The 26,168-nt window shown below is 52.7% G+C and overlaps 8 protein-coding genes across 8 annotated transcripts; 3 read left to right on the top strand and 5 right to left on the bottom strand.

The window, feature by feature from the left end:
- Positions 1-2,300: 2,300 nt before the first annotated feature.
- Positions 2,301-2,869, top strand: J7T54_007542 (uncharacterized protein; the record flags this gene model as incomplete). The annotated part of the gene is made up of 3 exons (XM_051508948.1): positions 2,301-2,330; positions 2,462-2,628; positions 2,680-2,869. The coding sequence occupies 3 exons, from the start codon at positions 2,301-2,303 to the stop codon at positions 2,867-2,869; spliced, it is 387 nt and encodes a 128-aa protein (XP_051359943.1).
- Positions 2,870-3,812: 943 nt separating this feature from the next.
- On the top strand, positions 3,813-5,204 carry J7T54_007543 (Reticulocyte-binding protein 2 a-like protein; the record flags this gene model as incomplete). The annotated part of the gene is made up of 4 exons (XM_051508949.1): positions 3,813-4,781; positions 4,850-4,999; positions 5,061-5,088; positions 5,158-5,204. The coding sequence occupies 4 exons, from the start codon at positions 3,813-3,815 to the stop codon at positions 5,202-5,204; spliced, it is 1,194 nt and encodes a 397-aa protein (XP_051359944.1).
- Positions 5,205-5,283: 79 nt separating this feature from the next.
- J7T54_007544 (uncharacterized protein) lies at positions 5,284-6,099 on the bottom strand (the record flags this gene model as incomplete). The annotated part of the gene is made up of 1 exon (XM_051508950.1): positions 5,284-6,099. One exon carries the CDS (start codon positions 6,097-6,099, stop codon positions 5,284-5,286), a length of 816 nt encoding a protein of 271 aa, XP_051359945.1.
- Positions 6,100-7,065: 966 nt separating this feature from the next.
- On the bottom strand, positions 7,066-8,322 carry J7T54_007545 (Conserved oligomeric Golgi complex subunit-like protein; the record flags this gene model as incomplete). The annotated part of the gene is made up of 1 exon (XM_051508951.1): positions 7,066-8,322. One exon carries the CDS (start codon positions 8,320-8,322, stop codon positions 7,066-7,068), a length of 1,257 nt encoding a protein of 418 aa, XP_051359946.1.
- Positions 8,323-10,616: 2,294 nt separating this feature from the next.
- J7T54_007546 (Actin cytoskeleton-regulatory complex protein-like protein) lies at positions 10,617-14,114 on the bottom strand (the record flags this gene model as incomplete). Its single annotated transcript, XM_051508953.1, has 4 exons — positions 10,617-10,642; positions 10,704-12,479; positions 12,565-13,849; positions 13,917-14,114. 4 exons carry the CDS (start codon positions 14,112-14,114, stop codon positions 10,617-10,619), a joined length of 3,285 nt encoding a protein of 1,094 aa, XP_051359947.1.
- A 1,050-nt stretch (positions 14,115-15,164) lies between these two features.
- Positions 15,165-19,910, bottom strand: J7T54_007547 (AMP deaminase; the record flags this gene model as incomplete). The annotated part of the gene is made up of 9 exons (XM_051508954.1): positions 15,165-15,441; positions 15,496-16,616; positions 16,667-18,090; positions 18,161-18,195; positions 18,644-18,755; positions 18,818-18,886; positions 19,013-19,343; positions 19,402-19,570; positions 19,870-19,910. 9 exons carry the CDS (start codon positions 19,908-19,910, stop codon positions 15,165-15,167), a joined length of 3,579 nt encoding a protein of 1,192 aa, XP_051359948.1.
- Positions 19,911-21,065: 1,155 nt separating this feature from the next.
- J7T54_007548 (protein phosphatase PP2A regulatory subunit B) lies at positions 21,066-22,803 on the bottom strand (the record flags this gene model as incomplete). Its single annotated transcript, XM_051508955.1, has 6 exons — positions 21,066-21,089; positions 21,145-21,722; positions 21,772-22,423; positions 22,501-22,598; positions 22,667-22,707; positions 22,760-22,803. The coding sequence occupies 6 exons, from the start codon at positions 22,801-22,803 to the stop codon at positions 21,066-21,068; spliced, it is 1,437 nt and encodes a 478-aa protein (XP_051359949.1).
- Positions 22,804-23,953: 1,150 nt separating this feature from the next.
- Positions 23,954-24,883, top strand: J7T54_007549 (uncharacterized protein; the record flags this gene model as incomplete). Its single annotated transcript, XM_051508956.1, has 2 exons — positions 23,954-24,242; positions 24,315-24,883. 2 exons carry the CDS (start codon positions 23,954-23,956, stop codon positions 24,881-24,883), a joined length of 858 nt encoding a protein of 285 aa, XP_051359950.1.
- Positions 24,884-26,168: the final 1,285 nt, after the last annotated feature.

Raw genomic sequence — 26,168 nt, forward strand, 5'->3', positions numbered from 1 at the left:
TAAATAAAATTAAATAAAATTAAATAAAATTAAATAAAATTAAATAAAATTAAATAAAATTAAATAAAATTAAATAAAATTAAATAAAATTAAATAAAATTAAATAAAATTAAATAAAATTAAATAAAATTAAATAAAATTAAATAAAATTAAATAAAATTAAATAATTAGTTTTATGAAGATTTATTTAATATTATTTTTAATATATATTTTAGATAAATTAAATAATTAGTTTTATTAAGACTTATTTAATATTATTTTTTATATATATTTTAGATAATTTATATCAACAGCCTTATAAATAATATAATAGCTTAATAAAGGGCTTCTTAGGGTTCTTATTTAAGTCTAAGTATTTTCTTATAATGATTAACTCTACACCTGTCTTAACGATTAGGAACTTTTCAAAGGATTTTCTATACTCGTACTTCTTCTATAGCAATCCCTTAAAAGAATCCATCCTCTACATTCTGTAGACCACTTCTTCACTATATTCCTTCTTAGTTATATTACTTGACTATGTCTTCACTAGGCTTCCTTGGGTTCTTGTATCTACCATACCCAGATTATCGTACTGGCTTCTGGGGTGTACAAACATCGACGCTCAATTTCTGTGAAGAGGTAGCTTGATATCTCTCTTCTCAATATTCCCCGTCCAAACTCATTGTTTCATACAGGATTATGCGCTGTCATTTTATTGCGCCGAGGTCGTCAATGTAAAGCATCGCTCCTACGCGGATAGGCCGGATTGTTAAACCACGAATTCCTTCGTTAACGTGTGTACAGGCATCGACGAATGCATTGTTCATGTGGTTGGGGTTCAAGGGCATTCGTAATTGCTTGAAAGAGTCCCATGATGGTGTCTTCTTGCTGGCTTACGTTGGCTACATTCTGGTCGGCCTCGGATCTATATCTTTTCATGCCACCCTGAAGTGTACCACTGCCAGACGCACCTCTTGTTCGTGGGCATGACTTTGCTGACTGCATCAGATCCCATGCAGCTCGTGGATGAGTTGTCTATGATATACACCACGTGCCTCATGATGCACGCAAGTTTCGCCTACTTACAGTCGACTTGCTTCTCAACCATGCTAGGACTTGCACTCCTGTGCTTGTCGGGCACCATTACAGCAAGCTATCCAGTCAGAAAATCATCGTATTGTGGCTCACAGCACCTAGCTCCACTATCACAAAACCAAAGATCCGGTGTTTCACCAGGTCGCGTATGCTGCGCTGACCGCGACTGTGGTCTCCCGAAGCATATGGGTAATGGAAAATCAACTGCGACCTGCTCTTGCGACTCGCAACAGTGATCGCGCACGACATATACTGCAGACCATGTGGACAATGGTGGCCACAGGTGACAATGTCCCCGCACGTGGCCCAGCAAGTGAACATGAACAGACTGACAATCGCAGGTCTACTAGTGTTTGTAGGCGGTTTCCTGATCTGGAATCTGGACAATGTGTTCTGTGGTGAGATCCGCCGCCTTGTACGGGCAGTTGGACTACCCTGGGCTATCTTACTCGAGGGCCACGGCTGGTGGCATCTGATGACTGGAGTAGGAGGTGAGTGTCCTTGTCAGGCCCCCATGAGGAACGGTCGCACTTAATCGGCGCTGGCACTGACGCGTGCAGCATACTATTACATCACCTGGGGCATATGGTTGCGGCATTGTCTAGCTGGTCGTGAGCTCCAATATGTGTTGCACTGGCCTCATATTCTGACTTCAATGCCCGAAGTTCGGCATAGAGAGTCGACGAACAATGTGCCCATTTTTATCACAAGAAGAGTAAGCAGTAAAGTAAAGGCAAAATGATTGAGGGACGTCGTGTTTGTATATAATATGGCGTGGTACCGTAGCTATCTTGTGGTAGTGATTTTTGGCAACATTTCATGTGAAATGTGAGCTCACACGTGTGTAACAAGCGATCGGCGCGAGTTTCTAGTTGCTGCGGGTGCAGATGGGGATTGAACACAAGCAGAATTGCTTAAAGACGTATCAGGCAGTAACACGGACCGGAGAGGAAGTGTGCCAAGCCACGTTTCTTTTCTGTCACACGTACACTGTACACCGCTTACCGCAGCGTCGTTGGTGGCTTGCCGTTACCGTGTCTCCTGAACTCCGTTTCGTCCCCGTTTTCACTTCTGGTGCCGCAACCGCGAGTCCACATTTCGGCCCCGTTTGATGAATGAAAGTTTCCTCCCCGGTCACCGACCATTTACTGCCATGGGGACATATCGAACCGACAGCGAAGTCGCACAACTCTGCCGACTCCCTGTTGCTGACCTCGGACATCATGTCAATTCCAAATGAAGCTCTTCAAAAGGTGCGTGATTCGTCTCAGGTGGCCACAGCTATAGTCGCTGTCAGCCCAGCTCAGAGGCCACAGTGCGGCGGCACATGACAGTCTCCCACTGAGCCATCTTCATTATCACTGGATAGCTGACAACCCTACAGCTCGTCCATGAGATCGAGAGCCAGGCCCTGGTTGCTCAGCAGCAGATTGGGTTGACCAAATCTCAAGTGGCCTCGAAGCAACGTGAACAACGTCTCATCAAACTTACGCTGGGTGAAGTATCGAGCTTGCCAGACGACACAGTCATTTATGAGGGCGTTGGAAAAATGTACGTTACGTGCGCAAATCATCACAGTTACTCAAGACATCTGAGCAACAGAACAACTCTGCCCGATGCTGACGAACAAAGGTTTGCCTCATTACCTGTCGATTCACTGAGGGAAAAGCTAGATGTCCAAGGGAAAGACATCGAAGGCGAGGTCGAGAAACTCAACAAGCGACTGCTGTATCTCGAAACGACCCAGAAGAACAGCCGCGAACACATTGAGCAAATGCTTCGGGGTCGCTGAACACTCAGTGCTTTTGGTCAAAACTGCACACAGGCGCATCGCTGATGCATTCTAGACTAGTCTGTCTAGGTGGCGCTTGGTTTCACAACTAGGTAGCAGAATGCACCAAAAATTGTCAAGTAGCCTGCAGCGAACTCGCAGTGGTCCAGCTCAATGTCCTTGCCGGCAAAGCGACGTTCGCGACCGGGTGCTGTGTGGCGTTGCTGCTGCTGACTGGCAACAACCAAAAAACAACCGCGCTGTCTGCCCCGCCAACCGCCCGGAGGTCTGGCAGCCTGCTTTCTCCTGCGTTCTCCTGCTGAATGTTGCGCACCTGCAGCCTTATCTCAACGCCCAGCGGAGAAGAGCTTGTGCCGTCGCGTATGTGCGGTGCGGCGTGCAGGCTCTATGTTGCGCGTGATCGCACCCTAGGTAACTACGTAACGACCTTGCTAACCTATCCGTAGTTCGAACTGTCTGTCGTCCAGCCCTGCGAGGCCAGCGGCCCCGCCCACTGCCCAAGACTCTCATACATGGTTGGCCCCCAAGCATGTTCCTGGGCTGAACCCCTCTTCTGCTCCTCTCCACTCACGCATCTGCGGGTCGAGACTCGCACAGTCACAGTCACAGGCTCATAGGCTATAGCTGCTATGGGTGGTGCCGCCGCAGGTCAGGCCCCTGTCCTCGGTCCGGTCCTGGCTTAGTGGTGTCCCCCACCTTTCGGTATACAATGATAACCATGCCGCTGACGACGTCGTAAGCACGAGTCTGACCCTCCGCTGCTCCCCCTCTCTCGCATCGTACAAGAAGTGATCGCTTGACTTGTATTCCATTCTGTTCTTGAGCGAGTTCAAACGCCCCAAAGTAGATGCTCCGAGGATAGGGTCTGTCGCCTATCCACCTGAGTCGACCAGACAAAGTATTTGAGATCCGATTCCCGAAGATTGCGAAAGCCACAGTCAAAATGAGCAGTTACTACGACGATGACGAGGACATTGACATCCACGTCCGCCACCGGGGTCACTCACCTCGCCCCGTGCGCTATGTTCAAAGCCCACCCAGGCCGCGATACTATCAGCCTGCCGATCCTGGACCGAGCTGGCTTGCACCAGTCGATCATAACCGGACCACTGTGATTGCCCGCTCACGCTCACGATCTCGTGATCGGCGTCTCGCGAGCCCACCTCAAGCTCCCGCTCAGCCTCAACCACAGCCTGTCATAATCAACAATCAGTTTTACAATGAGTACTCGTCTGATGACAGCGAGTACGACAAGCGCAATCGCCGTCGACAGGTCACTCGCGGGGCAAGGTCGCCTTCGAGCTCCGAGTCTCGCTCGCGGTCTAGGTCCAGGGAACGATACCGAAGGGAGGCGCGTGAGCAGTTTGAAGCCGAGAGCGCCCGCAAGGAACTCGAGGCGCTGCGTCTCTCGCAGAGTCGAGAGAAGGCCGAGAAGAGCCTGGCTGACAAGTATCGCGATGATGCTGAGCTCCAACGCGCTAAAAGAGAGCTCGAAGAAATTAAGCGCAAAGAGGCTCAGCTTGCCGAGCAGAAGCGAATCGAGGAGGAGCTGGAGCATAGGCGCCTCAAGGAGGAGAGAGACGCCGCTGAAGAGAGAAAGCGCCTAAAGAAAGAGGCTGAAGCTGCCATTGAGAGATATAAGCAGGAAGAGCGCGAGAGGCGGGAGAGGGAACAGGCAGAGAAGGAAGCTGCCGAGAAGGAATACCAACGCCGGTTGCAGGAGGATCTCATCAAGTCTGGCGTTGACGAAAAGGCTATAGCAGCCATTATGAAGAAGGAGAAGGTTCCGGAAACCGAGGCTGAAGCACCACCTCAACAACCTGGCGGTCGTGCGACGTACACTCGCATGTTGCGCAAGCATCTGTCCATCGAAACGTTGAGGACCTACCACGTTGAATGGGAATATGACGATGTGCGTATCCCATAACCTCCCCCCCCCAGGATACTGGTTTAGCTACATCGTTACTGACAACACGTCAGAATCCTGACAGCATCCTGATCAAGCGTTGGGTTCCCGAATGGGAGCAGGACCAACTGTGGAAGCATACCCGTGACCTGCGCAAGACGCGCGGCAAAGCCCTACTCATTGAGGAAAAGCGGCATCAAGAGGAGGACCCCCGTTTCGAATGGGTGCGTAAGAAAAGCCACTCACGCAAGCGGAGCAAGTCCCCCAGTTTTCTGATGTATTTAGCTGGTGCGCGTCCGGCCTAGAGTCAGATGTGAGGCTGCCAGAACCGGTCGAGTAGAGAAGCTGGGCTTGCGCGAGACATTGTGTCTCCTTGACCCAGGGGTGGCGATCATGGAGTTCAATAAGCAATGGATGACTTCTCCGTAATACACTTGTTCCTATTCGAGACATTACTTATTCTTCAGTTAGCAGTGGGGCGCGAGTAGCTCTTTTCTGTGCCAGGGTTTTACAAGATGCCTGATCTTCGTATCAGTTCTTCATACACAGTCCACGCCAGCGCGGAGCTCATAGCCTTCCGACTCATACGGAGGGCCAGCCCATCGAAAAATGAACGGAAGCCATCCTCGGCAAACATTTTTTGTGCAGCATGAATGAGGTTCTTGTACTTTTGCGGCTGAAGCTGGATCCGCGTCTTGACTGCATCAAAGGGGTTGGAAAGGGCGGAGCAAATCCCAGCTGCTAATGTTGCGGAAGCGAAGTTGACAGAGCCTGATACGGAGGCGCGCATAGCGGTCGGCTCAGAACTATCCCGGGTCGGACTATGGAGCAGACGCCCGAGCCTAGGTTTGAGCAGCTCATAGACCAGAACATAGGTGCCAGCATAGGGTGCGTCGCGCAAGGCCGTTGCTCCGAATCCCGAAAAGAAACCTCGGAAGCCATCTGCTTGTCGGATGCCATTCGCTGCTGCCCATACTGTGGTGTAATTGTAGTAGGTAGATTCGAATCGGACCTTGATGACTGTGAGCGGCATGAGAATGAAACCCGCAAAAGTACGAGCTGCTGCGCCCGACACGAGATTGGCTGAGTTGCTTAAGGTAGGCAACGCCGATGAACCGGAAGTTGGCGAGTTACGGCGCCCGAAAATGGTGGACTTGGCAGCTTCTTGCCGCATGGCATTGAGCGTGGTAAAATACACCGCTGAGCCGAGCCCAGTCCGGAGGGCTGATGGAACGGTGCCTCTCCAAAGCCCTGAGAGAACACCAGATGTTCCTCGCAAGTCACGGATGGCCTGCGCAAGATTGGACCTTCCAGACTGCTGCATTCGTGTCTTCAACAGATCAAGCGGCTGCAAGATCACGGCCGACGCGATGCCCGACCCAAGACCAGAAACGAAATGTCGACCTGGCAATATCAGCCCTGCGAGGTGTCAAGTTGTCACAGAAGCAACTCACTTGATTTGGATGGACGAGCTGACCCCGACGATGTATCATTCGCAGCCGCCTGACGGGCTTCATTCTGATGCGCAACATGTTGCATTTTGAGCAACTGACGTCATCCGAACAAATCCACAATATACTATCGGCGTTGAGTTGGAGACCGTGAAATATACAAGAGACGCAGGGTGAAGCAGTACCAGAATGGTGATGTCGATGATGGAATGTTGGATGAATCCGAGCCGTCGGCAGAGCTTCGGCCCAGTGCAGCCCACACACCTCATGCGAGCAAGTCGGGTTGTTACTGGCGCGTGGCGCATGGCTGGCCACTACTATTCCTGCACGCAAATGAGGTGCGAATGCTTATTTGACTTCATTCAAGCTATGTGACATGCGCAGACCGACGTGCGCAGTTCAACTCTGCATCGTGCCCCGCGACTATGTCAAAGTCAAGTGTGTGCTCGTATGGGTGCGCGGCTCGACTTGTAACTAGGTTAGTGTCCGCTAGATGGTGGTCGAGACAGGATAGCTTCTGCTATGACAGTTCCTCCTAGTTCCCAAAGTTCTTGGTTTGCAAGTCGCTAGCCTGAACATGTGAACGGTGCTGGCGAAGCCCCTTGCTATGTCGCATTCGTTTCTATGACCAGGCAGACAGGACCAGGCGTGTGTTTGTTGCTGGGGCTTTCCAAACACTGAGGTCACCGTGGTGCACCTTGTTCTTCAGGCGCAAGGGAAGAAAAATCCCCGCTTCTTTCTGGGGATGGAGGCGATCATATCAAGCTTCAGCCTGGTCGCGGTGGTTCTGGTCGTTGACGTGAAAGTGTCCACCCATGAATGTTACATGTTTGTGTGGCTTAGGTAGTCGCCGTGGCTTGCCCGCGATTGTAGTCACCAATAACCGACTCTAGACGACCTGCGAGTAGTCGGTGGCGCTTCACCAAATCTACCCACTCGCCAACGCCTGTCGTGGCTAGAAGCATTCCAAAGTCAGCGCCAAGTCTGCCCAAGCTACCCGAGCAGTACAACACTTGCGTCAAGATGCTCTCACGGGCCGCTTGATCTTGCACAGTGGGCAAGTACGTCTGCAAAGTCTCGAGGAGCATGTCGACCAAGTGAAGAGGGAGTGTTGCGAGTGTCGACGGCAAAGGCTGCAACGGGTCTTGGTCATCAACAGCGACAGCAGTGGAGCTGAAGCTCGCGCTGACATTCTTGAAAACGGATGCAATGCTGAAGCTGTGTTCCCGAAAGATCTCGATATAGCGTTTGAGGTATCTTTCAGTCTGCTGCCCCCCGAAAGATGATTGCGCAGATTTACCCTGGCGTGTCCTCTCCTCGTCGGCCAACTCGCGCAGGGGGCCTAACGCATCCAGCAACGAGACAAGCGTGGCCACCCGACAAACCAGGAACAGAGGCGGTAGAGATTCTTGAGGCAATACGTCCGAGACGAGGTCAGGTATCAGCCGTTTCAACCAACCAATTGTCCGCAATGCAGCCGCAAGCTTCAGATTCGGAGCTTTGAGGGAACCGACTAAATCTGATGCCATTCGACGGATTGCAGTGTCCGCTTCCCTCAGAATTGATGTGATCAAAGGCGATTCGGGATATAGTGAGGCGAGCCGGCGGATAAGGGCGTAGAGGTCAAGAGTCGATGCGTAGTTGACCGGATTCGCGGACATGGCGGATGTGAGGAGGGGAGGTAGCTCCATGACGTCGACCAGCCTTTCCGAATTGTGCAAGAGCCGCAATGCCTCTTTCCTCTTGACCAAAGTGGTGTTTCCCATTGCCTTTCCGAGCGAATCCGAGAAGTGCTCAGCCTGTGAGTCAAGCCGCGGAACCGCTTGGCTCAGCTCGGCCGATATGTGAGCAACAGTCGGAAGACTCTTCTTCAAAGAGGCATGAGTTGTAGCGGAGTTGACGATAGGCCTGTAAGATCGCTTAGATAAGCTCTGTGTGGACAGCAGCAGTGTGTGCGATGCTTGTGCTAGCTGTTGTGGCTCCAATGATCGCAGGGCCTCGACGGATTGCTCAGCCAGGTGAGCGAGGTACTCCAGTGCATCTTTGTCGGACGCCACTTGCTGGAGATCCAGTAGCTCTGCTAGCATTTCCGCCATGGTGTCGAAAGAAAGTTTCGGGGCCCCTCAAGCCTTCACTGCAGTCGACCCAGCAGTAATCAGCCCTTCAGAGCCGCGTCCACAGACAAACACAGCCTACGGCTTGCAATTTCAATATCGTGCTCTGTTACGAGAGAGTTGAACGCATAACTCATGCTGATGCAGTTGCCGCTGAGCCTCCAGTGTTGAGCAGTACACGCGGGCGCGGGATGCGCCTGAGGTTGTCCGGTGATGCCAAGAACTGAAGATGAGGACCGGCCTTGACCTGAGCCAGCCAGCCACATGCGGCTGCCTCATGATCCAGTCAGATTGGTCACGGGAGCCCCGCTTTGGCTTATATAAGGCAAATGACAACTTAACGTAGCAGACCAACCTCCAAAGGCCCTCCAAAGGCTCTAATTAATTGCCCCAACAATTCCAGCCCGCGCCCCGCCAGCTACGTATGGACCCGAGCACATGCCCAGCGCTGCCAACAACAACCTAGGAGCCGGGGCAGTCTACAGGCGGCATGTGCCTCGTCATCGCACACGACACGGCGGGACCTCGTGAAGCTGCGTTCGACTCGACTCGGCCACCCTGTCGTGACTTTCTTTGAATAGACCTCTCATTGGAACCCCCGCTGTTGTCGTTTCGAACACATCCATCTACGTATCTACCTGAACGTCCTCAACAAACGAACCACCTATCTTGGCATCCGTCTTCACTGACTGAACGCGCCCACTGCAGCTCGCAATCACGAAGGATGAAAGACCCTTTTGTACTACCACCGGTACCCTGGTTGTCAAACTTGGTTCAACCTTGGTGTGATTCGCTAAACCTAACGACCCTGCCTCTCCACGTACACGAAATCATCGCCTCAGCCTTACTCTACACGGTCGTATTCTGGCCGATATCACCCATCGTATCAAAAATCCTGGCCCCTGAACACTATGGCAAACTATCCCGCAAGAAGAGACTGAATTGGGATGCCCATGTCGTCTCCATGGTACAGAGCTGTCTCATCAACGCTCTCGCCATCTGGGTGATCTGGGCGGACGATGAGCGAAGAGCAATGTCATGGGAAGAGCGCGTCTGGGGTTATACGGGGGCTTCTGCAATGGTGCAAGCCATGGCCGCCGGATACTTCGTGTGGGATCTTTTCGTAACGAGCTTCAATTTGGATGTCTTCGGCTTGGGGACGTTGGCGCATGCCGTCTCCGCCCTTTTGGTCTACTCCTTAGGCTTTGTAAGGCAATCCTTAACCCAGATCGTCGGTCATCGCGATGCTAATTTGTATACGTCCTCTAGCGGCCTCTTGTCAACTATTACTCCTGCGTCTTCATACTGTGGGAGCTTTCGACCCCGTTTCTGAACGTCCATTGGTTCATGGACAAAGTTGGGATGACGGGCAGTCGTGCGCAGTTATACAATGGTGTTTTTCTCCTAGCGACCTTTGGAATCTGTCGCCTGGTCTTCGGCACATGGCAGTCCTATTTGGTGATGAAGGACCTTTGGCTCGCTGTCAACGCATCTCCCATCTTCGAGAAAGAGGGGCTCGCAACGATGATGTATGCTGATGTGCACACGACAGCGCCATGGTGGGCGGCGGGTGTATACCTGCTGAGTAACTTGACTCTCAACGGCCTCAATTTCTACTGGTATTTTGCGATGATTCGCGCCGTCCGCAAACGTTTCGAGCCCACCAGAGAGCATAGCCTAGTGACTGAAGCTGATCTGGACCTGGCGACTGTCGGGACCGGTGTTGCCAAAAAGCAACAGGCTAGACGCCGGAAAGCTTAAGCGTTCCATCGGAAGGCTGCAAAGCTCTTGGCAGACGTAATGCGTCTGCGGAATGGATACCCACTTGACACTCTTCGATCAAGCAAGAGCGCAGCCATATGGTGTCAAGGCATCTGGCAAGCGGTTGCTGAGGCCTGCATAGGCTCCCCATAAGACATGCCACCGCAGGGCCCACAAACGTGAGGCAACTGGATGTTGCACTCGTGGTTGAATCCGGATAGATTCTAATTAGCGTGGCGCTGCATGGTTCGCGAAGTACGGCACTGCGGATAGGACGACAGGATATCTTGTTCAAAGCACATGGAAGGGTTAACCTAGACACGATAGGCGTACGGTTGGTGCGGAATCCTGAAGACAACAATAGTACAAATGAAACGCTTTCTCTCGAGCTGAATATGTAGGGCTTCTGGTAGTAGTCGTATGTTCAGGAGACTACTACACAGGACTGACCATGCCACCTTTGCCAGGTCAAACACATTGGTTGCCAATTGACAGGGTTCCCCCCAGATGGGCACTCAAAATCCAAAGGGGTTCGACGGGGCTGTGAGCCATGTTAGTACTAGAGGCGGCGAAGATAAGAATCAAGACCCGAAATTGCTTACTAGCTTGGGATAGATTTGCTTTCCGCCCTGTGGGCTGGGGAACTAGCTTCTTCTCGGATACACCAAAACGAATTGGCGGTGCTGGACCAGTCTGCTGTGGCTGCAACGGCTGTGGTGTAGGCACCATGGTTTGCTGCCCGAAGCCAGACATACCCGTTTGCTGTGGTTGTAAGGCTGGCATCGCGGTTCTTTGAGGCTCATGGGGTTGGGGCAGAAAGCTGTTGACACCTGCTTGCGGCTGCTGCTGGAAGCCGATGGGCTGCGGCTGGAAAGGCGGCTGGAAACCAGTAGGCTGTGCTTGAATCGGCGAGAATGACCCAGCACGGCCTGGGTCTGCAAAGGGGCTCTGCTGCGGCATCCCCTGCATCATAGGCTGCATAAATTGTGCTGCAGTGCCGTTTTGGTATCCTGGCATCGGCTGAGCTTGGCCTCCCGGGAAGCCTGTATAGTTGGGTTGCATTTGCGCAGTGTACTGCTGCTGGAGCCTTGCCTGTGTCATATCGTGGAGGCTTTGGCCAGGAGGAGCCACTTGTCCCTGGACTAGACCGGTCATCTGAGGCGCCAACATCCCGGGTGTATTGTATGCGCTAGGCTGTGCAGACTGAGGGGCAGATAGCGGCCGTTGAGGAGGCTGTGGCACAAGCGAGCCACCCAGTGGGGAGGTCTGAGGAGGCGCTGGACGCTGTCGCAGAGCAGATTGTGGTGCTCCTTGTTCATTCTGGCCAGTCGGTGGAAGGCCAGAGAAAAAGCCCGGAGAAGCTCCTTGCGGTGGCGGCGGTTGCTGCTGCTGTGGTGCCAAAACAGGAGGTGGGCTAGCGCTCGACAGCCCGGTCGGCTGTGCGCGAATTTGAGACTGAGCCGTCGTGAGCGTAGGCTGGAGAGGCTCAGACAGAAGGGACAAGTCCTTCATAGAACCCGACAAAGGAGCCGGGGGAGGCGAGGCAGCACTCGCAGGGGGCGGAGGTGATCGAGCTTTCGCAGCAGCTTCGCCCACAGTTTGTCTGATGGGCTTAACATCCCATGCATCATCCTCAAAACCACCGCCCGGCGAGGAAGCTTTCTTTTCGGGAGCGGAGGCAGGGGTAGGGGTAGGGGTAGGACTGAGGCTGGCTGGTCGTGGCGATAGAGCCTCTCCATCTGTTGAAGTTGGCCTGTCCTTCGCAGAAAAAGCGGAGGCATCCACGACGTCGCTTGTTTGCACTGTTGGTGCTGGGCGCCCCTTTCTTGTGTTGTTCCGCAGAGCACCCCCGGGACCGGAGAACAAGCCCCCTTCACCGTCCTTGTGTCTCTGTCGACCATATTTGGCATCCAGTGTGCGCATGACTTTGATGATGTCGCCTTCACGTAAGCCAAGGTTCCTCAGAATGCCTGCATCGACATCTGGCAGAACGCTTTCGTCCATGGAGTCCTTGTTGAAAGCTTGCGCATATCGTTCGCACAACCCTACGGCGACATTGCAATCAAGGAAGAACTGGAACCAGTCATACTCAGGTTTCGAATCTCTGCCAGCTTTAGATTCGTTTTCGCGCGAGGCCGCGGCCGATGGTCGCGCCTTTTTAGCTTCCGCAGATACTTTCTCGTTCTTGAGCGAAATGCCTGTCATACTTTCGACGTATTCGATGTCCTCGGTCGACATCTTGCTCAGAGGCACGGCAATCTTGACACCGTTCAACTTGTGTAAGTGTATTTTACCATCCCTGAGACCGAGGAATTGGGCATCAACACTGAAGGACTTTGAGCGGTCGGTCCAGGTGTGTATCTTGGCAGGATCTGGTTCTGTTTGCGTCGGTAGGCAGAGTGTCAGCCATCGACCGACGTGAAGAAGACACAGCGCTGCTATTATCAGCTGGGGCAGACTCACTTGACTTTGGCTTCGAGGCACCATCGCTTCTTCCATTCTGGCGTCGGCTCTGCTGATCCGAATCATTCAGACTGCTGCCTCTTTCGGGAAGCGACATCCCAGGGCCTACCTGTGGTTCCTTGCTCGCCCTTAAAGCTTCCTTGGTCAGTCTGATCTCCTCCATGCGGTTCTGGTCCACTGTTGATCTAGCCGAGTCGACACCCACAACAGGAGGCGGTGTCATAGTGCCCGTGATCTCGATGTAACTGCTGGGGACCACTCCCTCCTTGCCATTCTTCAAGCGACGAACTTGCCACCATTCTTCACTCTTGGAATCGTCCAAGACGATGACTTCGTCTCCCGCAGCGACCGTCACTTCATCCTCACTCTGCGCCATGAAATCGTAGAGGATCTGGCCCTTTCTGACGCTCTTTTTGGTTCCTGCGGCAATCACTTCCTTCAGGCCTTCAGCACGAACTGCTCCGGCCATCTCACCGAGCGCTCGGACAATCTCGTCAGCTGTATCCTTGGCTCCGGCGTGAAAGTCAATGCTCTTGCTGGGCCTGACCAATTCCATGAAGACATGTTTGCCTTCCCGTGAGTAGTGGGTCATCTTGTCCGCCGTCCATTCCTGGGAAGGTCCATCCTGAGTCTTCTCGGGAGCAATCAAGATCATGCCGGTCCTCAGATTGATGCCCAAAGTGGTGGGCATCTTGCGCTTCTTGCCCATGACAGAGACCATCTCGTTGACATTATACATATGAAAACCACCAGGGGCCCTGTACGAGTCGTTCTGGTGCTCTTCTGGCTGCACATGACTATCGTACGTCGACTCCGGGGGAGGCTGCGGCCGGCTTGGCAACGGAGGTGATCTTGCGGGGGGGTCATCGTCGGAAGCATGGTGATAATCCTCGTACTGGGATACGCCCCGCGTCGGTTGTGGAGGAGGCGATTCGGACTGCGAAAGACTGCGGCCATGCATCATGCCAGCGAGCGCGGCAGCAGGACCCGAAGGAGCAACAGGCGAGGCGGCCACAGGGCTCTCGGGTTCGTGGCTAACCGATCGTGGACGAGCAGGCAAAGCAGGGGCAGCAGGCGATGACATGGTCGCCGACGCAGTGTCACCGCTGTCCATGTCAATGTAGTTTGACGGGACAAAACCATATTCCTCTTCAAGCCCAACTAGAATCCAATCCGGGTCGGAGGTGTCGAAGATCTCGAGTATGGCGTCTTCAGGAAAGGACAGCTCCTCGTCCGTCTGGCGCGTGTACTCGTACAAGGCTCGGGCTCGTCCGACGGCTGGGAACTAGAGCAGGTAGCATTGGTCAGTGTCTGTGCGTGAGTATTCGTCAATGTCCATGGAAACGACGCACCTCCTCAACATAATTGTGAGGCACAAGGCCTACAGGCTCGTCCTCATCATTTGCGCCAGCCTTCTTCTTCGCCTTCCACCAGCCATCGTCGGCGTTCTTTTCGAGAACATATAGCAGGTCATTCTCCTCGATCGTAAGCTCCCCTTCGGCTTGGGGAGTGTAATCGTACAAGGCTCGGTAGACACCAAGGAACCCCATTGTCGCTTTCGTCCTGGGAGAGGGGCCTTACGCCAAGCTCTCGTTTCGCGTCAAGCGTCGCAGTATGTATGAATGAGGGTTCCCAAAATGTGTAGTGTCGCCGCACGAAGCGCAATTCTGTTGATGATATGATGATAGGAGCGAGATCGTGCGAGCCAAGCCAGGTTCGTGCCTCCGAACCTGAGGATAATAGGGGAGCTGCCAGATGCTTAGAGGTGCTGCCGTCGGGCAAGGAGGCTGTCAGCTTGTGAATACTCGAGAAATACGCCCAAAAAAGGTGTCTAGTGGGCGGAGCAAGTTTGGTAAATCGACCGCTGGCAAGGTGCAGCTCGCTGTTGGGAATCGACCGTCGTCGCCAGTTTCCCAGGCTGGCGTGTCCGTGACGATCCAGGTTCCGGTAAAGTTGGATCCACTTCCTCCAGCCACAATGCGAGCACCACTAACTTACTACCGTGACCATCCTACATACTCACTTGCCTGACCTACGGCGTACGGGCAGTGTGTTTGCTGCGGCACATCCGCGTACTCATTGTTGCGCATGTTGGCAAGTACATTCATTTGTGCTGCACCTGAATTCCCCTCGCGTGTCGTAGACGTTCTTTCTGCTCGTGCTCCGCCGTCCACCTTGCGCCACAGGGTGAGCTATGCACTCCAGTTACTCGGCTGCATTCCCGACGTCATCAGGTCCAGTGCGTGGTGATCGATCCGCTCAAAGGGGCGGCCGCTTTTAATCCACTGAGATACCTAACCATTCTTGCAAATCGTACACTTGCATATCTAGCTGGGAACATTTGGTAATGATTGTTTGTGCAAATTCCGATAGTCAAATAGGCCGAGTGACTCCGACGATGACTACAAAAAGATCTTCTAAGGACTATGATTGATTGAAAGACTAGGCTAGCCGTTTCTGCAGGTAGAGAGGTTGTATGAGCCAACAGCAGTTGCCTAAAACCTGCATGAGGCATTCACTTCCGTTTCACTCAGAGACCGGAGCCGTCCACTGCACTAAGAGGCGTTTCCGTCGCTGGGTGGTGCATGGGAACCTGGAGCTTAGTCGTCCTTCCGCAGGCTGCCTGTGCGGTTCCCGCGCGCGAACACACCAGGAAATGCGCGCGCCTCGTTTCCAGAAAGATGAGCGCCGTAATCGCTGTGATTTGCCTGTGCACTCCGGAGATCTTCCACCGTGCCCGATGGCGCCCCGTTTGTCGGGACATCTGCGGGAGTCTGGATTCCTTTGGCTGGCGTACCGCCATTGATGTTGAACTCGGGGCCACTTGTGCTTGATGGAACTGTCGTCTCTTGACCGTGATTTACATATTGTCGAAGCCTGTCAAATGCCATGTTAGTCGCCAGCCATGCACAGCCATGTTTTCAAACTTACACATCCCTCTCCTGGAGGAGCGTATGATACCTAAACTCGTCTCTTCGGTCCGGCACGTTAGTCTTCACCATAACATTGCCGAGTCGTCCTGGTCGATCACATCCATCGCCCAACCACTTCTTCTTGATCGACAATTCATAGCCGCTCTGCAAAACAGAGTTCTTTGCGAGTTCACACATATCCACGGAGCTGAGCTTGTAGATTTGGGCCGCGACAGAGTACTCCTCAATCAGAGGTTCTTTGGTGAAGGCAAACTGAAGGGGATCGTCGGTCGACAATGACACGTTCAAGCCGCGCTTGAAGTACTGGTGAAATGGATTGCGGTCGTATGCGAGGAAGAGCGCGTTGTTGCTCAACGGGGACATTGCAATGCCAATCTGCTCCAGGTAAAACACATACTGCAACAATGGCACCTTGCGCAAAAGCAGTCCATGGCTGATGCTGTGGCAGCACAGCGCTGCCACGGCCAAGTGCTCACTGTCACCGGCTTCGCCGCAGTGCGGGCGAATTACCAAGGTGTTGAAGCCCCTCTTTTTCCTCCAGTAGTTGAGAGACGCTGTGTTGGAGTAAAGATAGTAGATCCAGTACGTGTATGGCGGGTTTTGCTTGGTGTTCCATTCTTTGGGGACCGGGAATTTCTTGAACAGCCGTCTTTCGACCTTGCTCTCATCATCGACACTGTCGAAGCCAATGACGCGTTGCAGGAACACATGTAGCTTGGGATGGCTTGATGGATCCTTGGTAACCTCGAAAAGTGGTTGGAAGATGTTTTGTACAATCGACTCGTACGTGTCCATCAAGCCGCTTGCCTTATAGACATCGTAGAGGCGTGGTATCTGAATCAGCCATCTCACATTGTGAGAGAATAGCTTGTTATCAACCACCCACGCAGCGAGTTTATCCCATTCATCGATAGACTTTCCGTATATCGAAACTCTCCATTCGACCATCTGGTACTTGCTCGACTCCAAGTCAGAGATGACTTCTTTCGTGATCTCAGCCAGATAGCGGCCGTGGATGAAGTTGTCTGTCTTCAGAAAGATCGTGCGAAGACGTGACTCCCCGATGGGGTTGTACTTCAAGTTGAACTTGTCGAAGCGATGGAACGAGTCTGTGTGAGCCTACAAATATCGTCAGTATCTGCATGTGCAATAGGTTCCACCTGACTTACATGCATATCCAGTGTGTCAATGCTCAAATCGTATGCGGTCAGGTTGATACTGGCAAAGACCTCTGCCAGCGTCAAGTGCTTGCCATCCCTGTACAGCACCACCTCGTTAGGGAACTTCTTCATCTTGCTCTTGATAAACCGCAGAAGATGCTTCTGATTCATGCATGCCGAATGGTGAACATGGGTATCGACCTTCCGTACGTTATAGAAGTCTCGGTGCGGCACTTTCTTGCTGTCTGCTGTCTCTTGATACTCGTTTAGTAGAACATAGAGATTGAATTTGCCTTCGAGGTATTGTAGTCGTCGAAAAGCAAAGCTTTTCGTGGGACCATCCGACGATGTGTTCAGTAGTTCGTCTAAGTCCATGTAAAACTCGCGTATCGTGGGCACTTTCACCGCGGGTTCCTTGGCATCAGCGCTGTCGAAGACTTGATAAACACCACTCGCATCTTGCTCGAAGATCATCCCATCATCCCCAGGCAAAGGGAGAAGGTCTCCCATATCAAAATCTTCTCCGACGTCTTGGCCTGGTTTGCGCTTGCGGTTTGGTCGCTTCTGATCCTTCGCCTTTCCTTGATGGCCACCAGCATCAAGACCGTCTGGGCCATTTTGACCCTCGTTGCTGCGAGTCCAGGCGGGTTCAGGCGGTGGTGGGTAAACATCCCAACCTGGCTGGTCTCTAGGATTGTCGTTCGGGCCCTGGTTCGACAAACTGATATACTTGCGCCTCAAATCTAGAATGCGCTGGATATTCTTCGAAATTTCACTCAATTCCGACGTAATGTGCGGTTCCGTGTCGAATAGACTATTCCCAGACAGCCCGACATTGGTGACTTGGGGACCATGTCCTTCGAAGGACGCTTGGGTTTCACAGGCAGCTGCGCTTCCCTGGTAGCTGGTGGCAGGAGAACCCTGAACCTTGGCCTTCTGAGGGAAGCTTGTTGGCGGTGTCGATTCAGCATGTTGGGAAGGTGTCTCTGGTCGGCTTTTCCAAGACCCTGGGACGTCTGAGTGACGACCGTCCGAGTCTAGTACCAGAGAGTCGCCTCCATATTCGGTTGCCGTATGGGAGCCAGATGCTATCATGGGACTGCCGAAGGGCGTTGTGTGTGACCAAACAGCGCTTCCAGAGCCACTTTTGGGGTCGGCTTTGCTGCGCTGGTAGAAGAGCTTGGCATCGGTCTGACTCATTTGACGCTCGGCCACTGGGTCGTAGAATGTTGTGCGTTTAGGTAAATCTCTGGGCAGCATTCCCTCCTCCAGATCGCCCTGTTCGTACTCCATAGCAGAATCATTCCATGGGCTGGCCATATCGTCTGCTATCTCTTGTTGAGCTGCTCCAGAATCGACACCGCCTTCGTCTTCCCCGTCCGACTCGCGTGTGCGTACATGATAAGCAATCGATTGCTCGGGATTGTCATGCTCTGGATGTAGGTAGACGGAATTAGGATACAACATGGCCAGTGGAGGTCGCAAGATGGTGGGAGGACTTACCGGCCATGACAAGCAGTTGCGTATCCCGAAGCCCGCTGTCGAGAACTTAACAGTCGAGCGGGCGGTGTCAATTGGAGTGCTTGCTTGGAAGTGAAGAATTGATACTCTGGATAATCTATCTTCCACGATCGTTCGAAACCTGGCAGGATACAATCAAAAAAGTCCCACAAGCCTGCCGAGAAGAGTCACGTCTTGGGGTCGAAGGCTGTTCTTATCGATGGTTCCCTAGTAGCTGCACCGTGAGTCCGTGACCTAAAGTTCCACTGTTACACATGGACCGTCACTAGGCGTTGGCGGGGACCGCCACACTTGAGGTACCTCCCGGCGGAGCATGCCTATATGCACAATTATGCGTATATCGGTGATAGATGTCGTCGACTGCCCGCCAGTACCACGACCATAATTATTAAGGGGGTTCTCCGGTTCGGCCTAGTAATACGTAGTATGGACTGTGAAAGACGTGGTATATACAAGATGGCATACTTTCGGTGGTTGATCTCCTGTCCGGAGACCAGAACTACTTCAAACGCAGCTGTCACAACGTCTAGTCCGAGAGAGACGGAGTCCCTGTCACGATGCACCCACCTCAGCCCACCTGAGCCAGTTCGTCTCGCTAGCCAGACTTTTCTGATCCCCCCTGGGTTTGAACTCGCTTACCCCCCGATTCGCGACCGAAGGAGTAAAGGCCTCCGGCACTGAACACGATGACCGCCCCAATCAGTGTGCCTGTCGCCAGCGAATTACCGAACAGCCAGATACTCAGTAGTAGACTGACGAGTTTTCGAATATTTAAGACAATGGTTACTGTCAAAGCAGAAGACACGGCGGCAAGTAAGTTGACGCCCCGAATACACGCGTATTGTGTGAAAACGTTGGCCCACAGGTACACAACCTGGCTGGGAACAGCGTTGATGAGGTTATTCAGTACAGTCCATGGAGTCAACACTTCCAGCGGCTCTGTCATGGCCATGCTCTTGTAGGTGGTATACATAGACCCTAAGAATGGCAGGAAGAGGGGCAGGGATAGCATGTGAGAGTAGAAGAGGTTCTCTTTCCACTGGGGACCGTACTCACGGTAGGTCACTTCTGTGTATATGCCCATGATCGCCGACAGAACTTGTGCCAGAAAGAGGATGATCAAGCCCGCTCCAAAAGCAGGTCTCGCCTCATCAGCCAAAGCAGTCTAATATATAGTCAGTACGCAACTTTGTGAAGGCAATAGGCAGAGTGAGGCGATATACCTTGGCTTGAGCGTCGGACCATGCCGCGAGGATGACACCAAAGGTGAGCAGAAGTACTGCGATGACTTGAACACGCGGATATCGCTTCCCCCAGAGATAGCCGGCTCCCATTGTCGTAATACTTCCTCCCGATCGGAGGATGATATGCACGGGGACAGAGATATCATAGCTGAAGGCATGGTTGTTCAACACGTTGATACCAAAGAATAGTACAATATTGACAAGCCATCTGCGGATTGGCACTTTATTCGGCGTCATGTAAAAAGGAGGACGTGACCGATCAAACTGCGCAACGTACCCAGTCACGGCCACAAAGAGAAATTGTGTGAAGGTGAGAAGGATGCCTACGTTTATTGTGAGCTAAGAACCTCATCACCTTTGGTTCATGTTTGCTGAAGACATACCGCTGGAAGCGTCGAAGCTGACAACGGGTCAGCATGACGAGAGAGCTAATTGATGATTACTTACTTGACAACCTTCTCAAGGGCATAGACCTTATTGCCAATCATTAGTCAGGGCGCGATGCGACAGTATGCCGGTACATACATTCGAGCAGCAGCCTCCGAAAATCAAGCTGAGCATGACTGTGGTCGCGAGGAGAGTCGGTGCCATTTCGGAAGCGACCCCTAGTATCACACCTCGTGCCAGGTCTTTCGGTATCGCCGAGCCATTCTGATTTGCCTTAGATGACTTCCCATCACTGATGATCCGGCGCCGCACCTCAGTCATTGTGAGCAAGGTTTCCAGGACGGCTTTCTTCTTTGACGATCGAGGCGAAAATAATGGCCCTTGGGAGCGGCCTATCGATGCCGCTGCAGAATGTCTTTGAAGTGAAAACGAATGCACTTCAGGTCGGGATTGGTGCTCGTCCCCTGCGGTTGTGGCTGTAGAAGAAGGGTTGGGAAGAGAATGTTGGAAATTATGTCACGACACGACCACGGTCCAATTTTGGAGGTCCGGCCAAATCCTCTTCAGACCACCCGACACGCCCTGCTGTGGAACACATGTCAAGGGTCCAGTAATACGTAGCTACCTTAAGAAGGCCCTTGCGTTTGATTGCATTCCATAATCTTTTTTTTCTTTTTTTTTTTTCTCTCTCATAGGAGAACCGTTGGAAGCTCACCAGGACTGCTATGATACGCGTTCACACGTGTTTTGTATAATACCTCACTCTGATCTCTGACTCACGGAGTTACGATGCGAGCAAGTTCTACGTCGGCACGGACGATGCGCGCCAAGGACCATTCCGCGCCACCTCGGGCCATGACTTAGAGTTGTTTGTCTTCATGTACTGTATTGTAGTTGACATCTTGACGTTCTCTCAGCGGTCTAGCAAAGAATACATACGTGGCACGCGTGAAGACGCAACCCAGCACCCCTGACTAATTCTACCTGCAATACGAGGCGAGGCCCTTTGGACCGCTGAGCCCATTCGACCCTTGGTCCAAGGTGCATGATAGCATGAGAAAAGCTAACGGTAACACGCTACTGGGTTGTGATCATTACCGCAGTCGCGGCATGCTCGACGTTGATACGGTTTCGCCAGGATATGAGTAGTCGCATTGACGCCAAAGCGCAAGGTTCAGCACGTGCTTCCATGTATGCCCACACCCCTGACCTCACGCCGCTGGTTTCCCGCAGATGTGTGGAACGATTCGCGAACCCTACAACGCAGAGAAGACGAAGAGCTTGGACTACTGTTAGCGCGTGTGCACCAATCATAGCATGAGGGAAGTAACTCACATTGTTTGTCGCCGCAATGGCAATACTGTCCTCGAATGGATGCCAGCTCATGTGAAGAATCTTCTTGTTAAAGTCCATTTGCTCAGCATCTGTTTCCCTCTTCATGCGCTGCGCGCCCCCCGACGGGCTGCCTGCTCTTGATCCGCTCTTCTTGCCGTTGGAAGTAGGGCTCGTTGCTGAATTGATGGGCGTCGGTACTCCAATCTTCTTTGCCTTGAAAGCCGATTTGTCCGCCTGTAGTACGACCTCGGTTTCCGCCTCAGGATCTGAAGGGTAGATCATGAAGTTGTTGTTGTAGCTGCCAGTCATCACGTTCTTCGCGTCGCCGGAGAATACGACCTCGAATTTGTCGAAGATACTGTCGTTTTCGTAAGTATCGCACAACCTAGGTCGCAGATGCTCGTGTATCGGTATCGTCTTCAGCGGCTGACGTTCCATGTTGATATCCCAGATCTTGACAGTCAGGTAGTCGCGCGATAGGATGTAACGGCCGTCATGCGAGAATCGCACATCAGAGATCGAAGATATGATCTCGGAAAAGAAGGATCTGGACTGGGGATCTTCCTCTTGCTCGAACACTAAGCAATGTCAGTAGATGGCACCGAGACGAGACGATGACTATCTTACTCTTAGCATGCTGGTCGCAGAGTGCACTCTCCCGCATGTCTGCCAGCTTGATCGTGCCTTTTGAACTGGCATACATGAACCAATTACAGCTTTGAGGGTGGAACTCGGCCGCTGTGATGACTTCGGTCAGCTCCTCCATGTTGGCTGGTTTTATATCCACAATATTGAAGCTCTGGTCCTGGATATTCAGGTTCCATAGGTTGATCCGTAAGTCATCACTGCTGATGTACGTTTCCCCGTCGCTGTTGACTGAGATGCTGTTGATGTGGTAGGCATGAGCATTGGCATAGGTCCTGCGTGGCACAGCAGCAACTACTGTGTCATGATGCGTCAACCGCGGAAGCTTCAAGTCATCGGCTGTCTGGAAAGAAGAAGATGGCGGAGGACGAGGGGCGCCACCGCCACCGGCGACATTGGCAGGCGTCAAATCATGGGAGAGGTTGTTCTCGGCCACGACCTTGAGTGACTTTTCGAAGACCTTCCAAAGTTTGATTGTCTTGTCGTTGGTCGATAGAAGATAATGCGAGGCATTCTGTCGGCGGCACCATTTGATCTTGTTAATCTTCTCCTCTATCTCAAGGGATTTCAGATAATCGAACTCGGGCTCGTGGGACTGGAACTCGGTATGGAACTTGTATTCGCAAGACTTCTTCTGCCACAGGTGTTAGTGCACGCTGCCGCGGGGGTTCGCTCTCATGACTGCTATCCATCGACCCTCGGGGGACATACCGTTTCGTTCCTTTCGAACAGTACGACTCTTCCTCCTTTGTCGCCAGTGGCGAGATAGTTGCCAGTGTGGTCGAACTCGACGGTGGAGATAATATCGGCTGTGGTACGCACGAGGGGTCAGTAGTTACCCTGGCAGTGAGTTGCTCTTGTTTGAGGTGTCACGTACCTTCCGTGATGTCTTCCACATCTCCCTTGTCGCCGAAACATCTGTTGCACCATGTCGGTTACCATTGCGCGCGTGATGGTCATCGGTACCTACTGTGTGAATTTCCACGTCGGGGAGTTGACGTCGCTGTCAACCATGGTGTTGAGTCGCTCGCGTGCTCTTGGCGAGACAAGATATGGACGGTTCGATGACTATGGTACAGATGGCGCGACGTGACGTGCTGGAGACTGCGAGACTACGGTAGAAATCGAGGGGAGCGAGCGGTGATGGAGCTCGGAGCGTATTGTATGGAGGGGAGTGGGGAGCTCTCAAAGTGGAAAGTTGAGAACGAAAGGCGGCGGCAGCGACGGGAAAGGACGAGATCACGGTCTTGCGACGATAGCGTTCAGGGCGAGATGGTGACTTAGTGAGCCTTTCTACAGATCAGTGCCAATTGCGTTCGATATTCGCTGGATTGCGTAGACGCCAACAAAGACAGTGTTGGCGGCGGCGAAATGCTGGATGATGCACCTTGCGTCGCTGGCTTAGCCTGACTGAGGGGAGGATTTATCGCGTTTGATTGACCGCTGCCCAATCCAAGGCGAAGTACCTTATCTCGCTGTTAGTGTGTCGAGTGACCACTGCACTTACCTTAGTGAGGACTGGCGGCTCCGGGAGCAAGCTGGAACAAAGCCCCGCAGCTTGGATCTTGTTTGCCTATTCCCTACCCTGCATCCTGCCTCCTATGGGTTTGTCAGTTCCCAAGCGAACGGCAGCTGTGCTAAGGTAGGTAGGTACCTTAATGTTATTCACCATGTGTTTACCCCTGGTAGAGTATTACTAGCTTGCCTACTTAACGTATTTTATGGATTGTTCAGTTCGCTGGAATACATGCTGGCTTCTATAAAAGAGTACGTCGTCAAACCGAAAGAACATTTTCGTTGTGCTTGTAAAGGGGGCGACTTAGTGTTAAATACAGGGAAGCGTGCGATATTCACATGCTGCTCACACGGCTTCCGCGGCGATTAAGTCAGTAGGCGCCAAGATGGACAGTCCCGACCTATTTCAGGGAGTCCCCGTCTTCGCTAGGCCTTAGGGCTTTTTGGAATCCTCCGAGTCATTACTGAGATACCGACGACTCTTGATCGGAAAGAGTGGGACCGGCTTAACCGAAGAGTACTGCATTCGGGCCATACTTGTACTGCCGTGAGCCCGACCCGAGACCAGCCCGACATATCCATGTCGTCGGATTCAAGCTTTCACGATCGGCCTCGTGATATGGGAAAAACGCCACAGAAAACAGCAACAATGACCAGGCATGTTACAGATGAGACGCCCCCGGAGTTAAATGCCAATTCCGTCGAGAAGGACGCGGGCCAAACTGCGAATGCCAAAGGCAAGGGCAAGGACACAGGCAGCAGCACCTCCGCCTTGGCTCGTTTACAATCGTCTAGCAACATGCTATCCCGAGCCGTGCTCTCGGGCTCCTCGATAAGCGACGCACCAGAAACTTCGGCTGGAGCAAGTGTGGCCGCAAAAGTTGGAGGCAGCAGGCCGTTCAACAGCCAAGGGGAGTCAGCACACGCTGCGTACAGGAGTGTAAATGGTGGACTTGAAGCACCTGGTCAGTCACCTGGATTTCGGAGAACACAAGATGCCCCGCGCGCAGCGGAAGATTTCGAGAAGTTCATGAGCGGTCATGATAAGGACCCTGGGGTCATAACCTCGCACTTCAAAGGCAAGGGCATCGCTGAAGCGGATCTGGATGAGGCCAGGGATGGCTCTGGTGTCCTCGAGCTTCTGTCTAGTGCTGATGCGCTTGAGGAGGTTTACTCGATGTCGGAAAACGACGACTCAGTTGATCCCCAAGCCGCGGACATGCTGCGCAAGGCGCTTTTCGAGGCACCGAGATCGAGAAACGTCCCATGGGACCATCTGCTTAACTTCGAACCCGACTTTATCAGCACCCCAAAAGGAGACTCCAATGAGGCTTTCAATCAGTTAGGGACATTTCATGTGGACGAGGCGAGGGAGATGTGGGTTGATCAATGGCGAGACGTCCTGTCATCGTATACCGACGAAGTGTGGGGTGCCCTCGAGCCATTGGTGGTTGCAGCCCGACAGGAGGTGGAAGCGGCACCTGGTGCGAGCGATACCGTCCACAAAGACAAGAAAGCTAGCAACGGAGCACTGCAGAGACTGAGAATGATATTGGCTCACGTCAGAGGATCTCCATAGTCCAATTCATTCCCACGGGATGTTCAAGTATTAATACTTGCTCAGAGCGAAGTGAGTGTGCAAGAGGCACTTCTTAAAATCTGCGAGTGTTCCTTGACCTTCGCAAGCGTTGTTCGGCCAACGACAGGTGTGGGTAGTCCGAGGACCAAGGCTGGGTCAGCCGGGGTATTATGACGACTTGGGACCGGGGTCCAGTCGCCTCATGATTAACTGCGAGTAGAGCTTCAATGTCTGAACAATCTCAAGCGTCTCGTGATCATTAGAATGCAATATCGCAGCACTGTTCACAGCCGCTGACAGCTTCTGTAACGGATTTCGAGCGCTGGTGTCAAGTTCTCCATAAGGTATCCGTCAGGTACTTTGCTTGAATCAGCAGCTGCAGCGGCAATATTCGACAACTGGCGGGGAGCTGCATCCCTCCAACATTGGACTTCATAAGGCCCCGGGAGCCATTGGGCTGGCACCAGCTTCCTCCAGCTCTACGCTTGAAATCACGTTCTTGGCAGTTCCTCAGACGCGAACCACCTCAATTGCCCAACCAGCTACTATCAAGAACACCCACCGAAACGTTCCTCGCCAACATTCAGTCGTCCCAGCGCACTGGGCCACGATCCTGTGCAAGTCAACATGCGTGACAAATATGCGACTTCGTTATGGCTCGTTGCTGCTTGTGCCACCACAGCCATAGCCTCGAGTATGCCAGCACCAACCTCGGCCCCTATGCCGCCCGTGCTTCTCGCTAGGGCGGAATGCCCCTCGAACATGTTTCAGTGCCCAACCTCGCTCGGCGCCGTGTTTATCAACGTATGCTGCGAAAATGGGCAGACATGTGCTCTCGACAATGATGACAAGGCAGCTTGCTGTCCATCGGGGTCAGTGTTCCATTGCTCAGCTTATACTAGTGCAGAAGGGAGAGCTAACTTGGCCCCAGCGTCGTGTGCACTGGCGCTGCGCCGACTGATAACAACCCAGCCCCAACCCAAACTCAGGCTACATCCTTCGTGTCGAATTCCTACTTCTCTTTCCCATACGCATTCACAGACTTTGACGATAGAGCGGCCTGCACGTCCGCTCAGGATGCTTGCTCAGACAACTACGAGGTGTGCACATCGAACCTTGGTGGTAATCAACGAGACCTTGCCGTGACGATCGAAGTGCCAGGTGGAGGCGGAGTTACAGTCGGTGGCTCTAGCGAGGCGCTTGCAACTTCGGAAGCTGCTTCAATTTGCTCTAGCCTTTACAACAAGGCCTGCTCTGCCGTAGAGACGGCGGATTGCGACGAGTA

The sequence above is a fragment of the Emericellopsis cladophorae genome, assembly GCF_022114955.1.
Source record: "Emericellopsis cladophorae strain MUM 19.33 chromosome Unknown NODE_52_length_165805_cov_119_926832, whole genome shotgun sequence".
Taxonomy (NCBI): Eukaryota; Fungi; Ascomycota; class Sordariomycetes; order Hypocreales; family Bionectriaceae; genus Emericellopsis; species Emericellopsis cladophorae.